This window comes from Mus pahari, chromosome 11 (genome assembly GCF_900095145.1).
Source record: "Mus pahari chromosome 11, PAHARI_EIJ_v1.1, whole genome shotgun sequence".
Taxonomy (NCBI): domain Eukaryota; kingdom Metazoa; phylum Chordata; class Mammalia; order Rodentia; family Muridae; genus Mus; species Mus pahari.
The window spans coordinates 53,511,998-53,517,792 of record NC_034600.1 but is presented as its reverse complement, the minus strand read 5'-3'; the positions used below and the strand labels follow the sequence as shown (position 1 = coordinate 53,517,792).

Here is a 5,795-nt window from a genome sequence, read left to right as displayed (position 1 = left end):
CTCTCTCTCTCTCTCTCTCTGTCTCTCTCTCTCTCTCTCACACACACACACACACACACACACACACACACACACACACACACAAAATCATGTGGATGAAGATTTACATTTTTAGCTACAACCAGAAAGCTTGGATCATACCCAATCCTCTGCCAAAACCAACTCTAAAGGCTGACAAGCTTCCTGCGACAACTGCTACTCAACCCTGAAAAGACAAGCTGAGGAGCCTCACGGTCCATCAGGAGCCCTGCAGGACTGACAGAGATGTACTTGAAGGCAGGTAAGTGCCCAGAGGGAAGGACAGGATTATGAGCTTAAACATCTGTATCAATGCTCTCACTGAAGCACTGGACAGGCTCTATGCTGTGCAAAGGCAGGATTAGGCTCCAATGGGCCCAGTAAAAGCCTACTCTGAGAAGCACAAGAACAGAGCAGAGATGCAGGAAATAACTGACTAAGAAAGATTCTCCGGCTGGGGCTGGCTAAGGAGGAGGCTCTGTTAAATGACCGCAGTTCTAGCTTTAGACTCTAGCTACTTCTTTGAACATTAGCAAAACCTAAACTAGTGAGCTGGAGAGATGGCCCAATGGTTAAGAACACTGGCTGCTCTTCCAAAGGTCATGAGTTCAATTCCCAGCAACCACATGGTGGCTCACAACCATCTATAATGAGATCTGATGCCCTCTTCTGTTGTGTCTGAAGACAGCTACAGTGCACTCATATAAACAAACAAACAAATAAATAACAAAAAAAACCCACCTAAACTAGTGCAATAAGGCAAGACTCTTGAATAAAACTCTCCTCAAGGAAAATGATAACATTATCCAGTGCCAGAAATCTTACACATGAATGTTTGCACATAGTTTAGTTATTAGCCATGTTTTAAAACAAATACCCAAAAGTCTCAAGAACTCCAAATTAAAAAAAAAAAATGACAATAGAAAAAAAATACAGATGATTTACATATAAGAACTTCAAAAATAACTGTGGTTTGGTATGTCTGTAAAAAAAGAGATGGAAAAATAAAAGCAGAAACAAAATTTTAAAGAGATAATTCACAAGGCAATAACTGAAGCAAACATTAAAGAGGAGGACTTAATGGCAGGGCAGTCTAGAATAAAGTTAGGTAAGGAGTAATAAGCCTTGACCTATGACGATAACAGAACAAACAACAAACTAAGGTTAAAAATCCAATAAGGGTGGGTTCAGATACATGATGTTAAGATGACCCAACACAGTGCACATGAAGTGCCATGGGAGGGTAAGCTGCAGCATATAAAACCCCTTAGAGGGCACTGACTGAGAGTAAGGAGCAGGCAGAAGACATGGATGGACGGACATACACTCACTGACAATAACTAGCAGATGGGACTGGAGATGGCCCTGTGGTTAAGAGCTGTTGCTATCTTGTAGAGGGCCCAGGTTCAATTCCCAGCACCCACATGGTGGCTAACAGCCATTAGTAACTCTAGTTCCAGAAGATCTGATGCATTTTTCTGACCAATTCAGGCACCAGGCAGGTACAGGTGTATATATATATATATACATATATATATATATATACATATACATATACATATATATACATACATACATATATATATATACATACATATATATATATATACATACACATACATATACATGTAGGCAAAATACTCATATACATAGTTAATAAATATCTCTTTAAAAAAAAAAGAAAAATTACTAGTATCAAATTAACCTTCAAACAGCAGATCAAAATAGAGATGTTCATGAACAAGTAAAAAATGAAAAATTCACCTTCTGTAGGCCTGTGTTACAATAAACAGTACAAAAATCTGTCAAATAAATAGCACTCCAAGGAATTATGAGGTGCATACATAGGCAAGCAAATGTGGCCTGGAAACACTGAGTGGGCTCAGTAAGGAACACTAGCAAACTTAAGAAGCAGGGGAGGGTTAGGTCATCACAACCCAACCAGCACAACAGTGCAGGAGGCACAGTGCACTCCTCTGCCATACTAGGAATGGAGGACTCCAACACAGCAGGGCAGGGAAGCGGCAGGAAGATCAGGGATCAGGTCCAGCCTGAGCTACTGGAGACCTTGTCTTGAAAACACAAACTGTAACAAAACCACCAGAAAAGAAAATACAAAGAACAGATGAGACGAAGCACCCATGTAGCCAGGTGACAGCTTGAAGTTATTTATGTGGCGGGAGTTGTGCAGCAGGACAGAGTCTGATGGATGCTACAGGGCCAGACAAGAACAGCACTGGGAAGGAAGCAGCACCAAGACAGACCTCTCAAAGACACCAAAGTCAAGCCTCAGTGAGTTCCAAACAGACACACACCGACACAGAAAACTCAACAGGGCTGTATCCACCAAGCAAAGTAAACCACAATAAAAAAAACAACCCAACACTGTAGGATCCGCTGGTCTAGTGTCCGGAGAAAACACTAACACAAGCCACCAGTTTTACACAGTGTCTTCCAGAGAATAAGAACAACGGTTATTTGATAGCCAAAGCAGAAAAACACCAATGCATTCCGTTTATATAGAAATGTACTGACGTCGACAAGAAAAGTGGGGTACATAGTTTACCTACGGCTACACAAAGTCAAACCAGTGGAACACTTGGCACGTTCCAAGTAAACTAGGGACATCCGATGTAGTGCAGTTCTCGGCAGAGGACTGAAGGTCCTGGGAGGTGAGTCCTTAGGAGTCAATGCTCACGGGCATGGGAGGCCCACATAATCCATAAACTAGGCAACTATAGGGATTTACCAAGACTGCTGTAAAAGAAGACGGTACATCCTATATATTAGTAGCTAAAATCAGAAGAAAAAATAATGGCATTGCCACCACTATAAAATCTAAGGCACGTGTGATGGTGTGTGACCCTAAAGAGGGTGAGGCAGGAGAGTCAGCAAGTCTGAAGCCAGCCTGGAATTTGTAGTGAAACCCTATCAAAACAAAGTAATACAACAACAACATGAATAAATAAACCCACAACAAACAACAACTAAAATCCCAACCCCAGTAAGTGTGAATAAACCTCACAAAACAGGCAAGGCATCTAAAGTGATCAGAGCCATTTCTTAAGAGAAAAACCCAAGGCCCCGACACATAGACAGCAGAGGACTGCCTGGTCAGGCCTCAGTGAGAGAAGATGCATCTACCCCTGAGGCCCCAGGGAGTGGGGAGGCCTGGTGGGGTGGGGGACATCCTCTTGGAGACTGGGGTGGGGTAGGGGTATGGGATAGGGAGCGGATGGAGGATGAGTCTGGACTGTAAAAAGGGATTAAAGAATAAAAATAAATAAATTTTAGGGGGGGAAGAGAGGGAGGAGACCGACCACAATCATATAACTAACCACACATGCGCCATGTTCCGACATTTCCTTCTCTATGCATGCTTCTATGAGCACCTCACAGACTTATACAAAACTGCAGGGCAGATTTATTCAAAATAGCTCAACACTGAAAACTATCATGAATGAACATTTTAAAATATGTCCCAATCATAAGACCAAATACTTCATAGCAAAAATAAATTTAAAAAACAGAGATATAATCAATGTGGAAAAACCTTAGAGATGAGGAGAAAACAATAATGTATACTTACATATGTCCATTATACACATTAATTAACATATAATGTGAAATGCAAGGACAGGAAAACTAGTCTCTAAGGAGAAAACTATTTTACAATTGCTTGAAAGTATAAAGAGAGTTCCTGTTATGCTAAAAACACCCTAAGTCTTGGTCTTACTTGATCATGTACCTTTGCAAAATTAAGCTTTACACCTAAAATCTGTACAGGTTTGGCTGGATACTAAACTCAACCCAAAACTTTAAAGGCGTAAGAAACACAGGCATGTCTCAGAACATTACCTAGCTATTAAATAGTCCACCTTCAGTTTTAGCACCTTCTGCAGGATACTGGAATCTTGGATGAGATAGCGCAGCGCTCGCAACCCGGCTGCTCTTACTTCTTTAGCCTCGTTTAATAAAGCTAAGCGCAAACTGTAGGAAAACAGAAACGTTCTGTTACATGGGTTTCAAAGACACCACAGTTCAGTGTAGGCTTCCTCGCCCTCATCTGACATGCTTGGGAGGAGAAGCATTTCTGATTCCTTGTGTTTTTAGACTGAGACTATTTTCAAGACTATTTCAAACTGAGTATCTCTTACCTGAAAATGTAGAACCCCAAACTTTTGAACACTTGAGATGGCTCTAACAAAACCTCGATTTTGGAGCATTTCACGTTTTTCATACTTCAGGATATTCTCCCACATCAAGTTCTTTCTTGGCTAAGATATCCCAAACTTTTTGTTATGTAAAATTAATTCTAATTAAGAAAACCCAACAACCAACCAAACAAAAAAACACTACAAAGTAAAGAACTGTATTTGGTGATGTCTTTATTCTGTGCTTCCTCTGACAATTGGGAGTTTTATTCATTTTCTGGCATATTGTATGAATGCAAGAAGAAATCCTATAATCTTTCAAACTGTATCTTTAGATGTTTCTACAATGTATCCTTTATTTGCATGTGTGCTTCCACGGCTCAAAGGATAGTGAGTTTAAATCAATAAGATATTTAACAGTAGCAAACACATACTATTCTATTAATGTTTACTCCCAAGAACATCAAAAAGTGGAAATGAAACTGCTTGATCTATTAGCCTACAACAAGTTTGGAATACGTACATTCTTTCTTAGGTAAAAATCTAGGGTTTTTTTGCTCCTACGTTTCCTGGAAAGAATGAGAAATTTAGTCTGCATATTTAATATTTAATTATAATTTTTGAAGAAGTTCTGGTAATTCTGGTTTAATTCTTCGTATCCAGCATTACAAAATCTCAACTAAGGCTCACACTATCAAGTTACTGATTGTTCCTTTTAGTCAAACACTTTGCTTATAGAACTGAGTATGTGCTGCAGGCATCCTAGCTCTAACTTAAATTGTTACAATGGAAATTACTAAAATAAGGGATGGGGAAAAAAAAAAAAACTGAACTAAACTTACCAAATTATGATGTCTTCATAATTAAAACCCAGTTTTTCTTCACTGTGGCCAATATCACAAAGAAGCTGTTAGAAGAAACACAAAAATACCTTGCATATGAGTTTAGATTTATATGTTTGCCTATACACAATTTTAGACTCAAAATGGAACATTCTTCTTTAATAAATTTCTAAAAAATCTGTAATGGTATAATAAAAATACGGCACATTATTTCTATCATCTAACCTTTTCCTTAACCACAACTTCAGACTGCCCTCTTCCCTCCACTTTTTGAACTGCCTGTCTTTTGTCTTCTGCTGTATTTCTCTCCTACAGTACTACCTTCTTAGCCACCACTCCCAGTGGTTCCCACTGTGTTTACAAGCACTGCAGATTCGACTAACAGACAACACTTCTCCCCATGTCCTCCATGCTGGAGGCTTTAGTACTTTGACCCCATTTACTCTTAACTTCACTTTCCCTCCGTTTTTCCATTCATCATTCAGGATGCATAAGATATCACTGCTGTTAACTGGTTATTTTTTTTTCAACTCACACAGTTTCCCCTTTATCGTTCTTCCCTAATGTCACAGCTCCCCCGCTGGTCACAAGTTCTGTTGCTGCTACTGGTGACATTGTTTGCTGATGCTGTGATCTTACTTTTGCCTAGCTTTGTAGTTGTTTTTGTTTGGAAGTGATTTTATTTTCGTTTTTTTTTTTTTTTTTTTGGGGGGTTGTGGGTTTTTTGTTTTTTTGGCTGGTTGTGATGGGAATAGTCTCTGGAAGGACTTGGAGGAGAGGA

General features: G+C 39.5%; 1 protein-coding gene across 1 annotated transcript in view; it reads right to left on the bottom strand.

Annotated features, from left to right (window-relative positions):
• The window catches only part of Rictor (RPTOR independent companion of MTOR complex 2), a 95,436-nt gene that overhangs the window by 50,286 nt on the left and 39,355 nt on the right, over positions 1-5,795 (bottom strand). Inside the window, exons 4-5 of the mRNA XM_021208243.1 lie at positions 5,015-5,079; positions 3,877-4,008 (exon numbers count right to left, since the gene is read on the bottom strand). Of these exons, the coding sequence (XP_021063902.1) occupies positions 3,877-4,008; positions 5,015-5,079 (197 nt within the window). The remainder of the gene's footprint in view (positions 1-3,876; positions 4,009-5,014; positions 5,080-5,795) is intronic.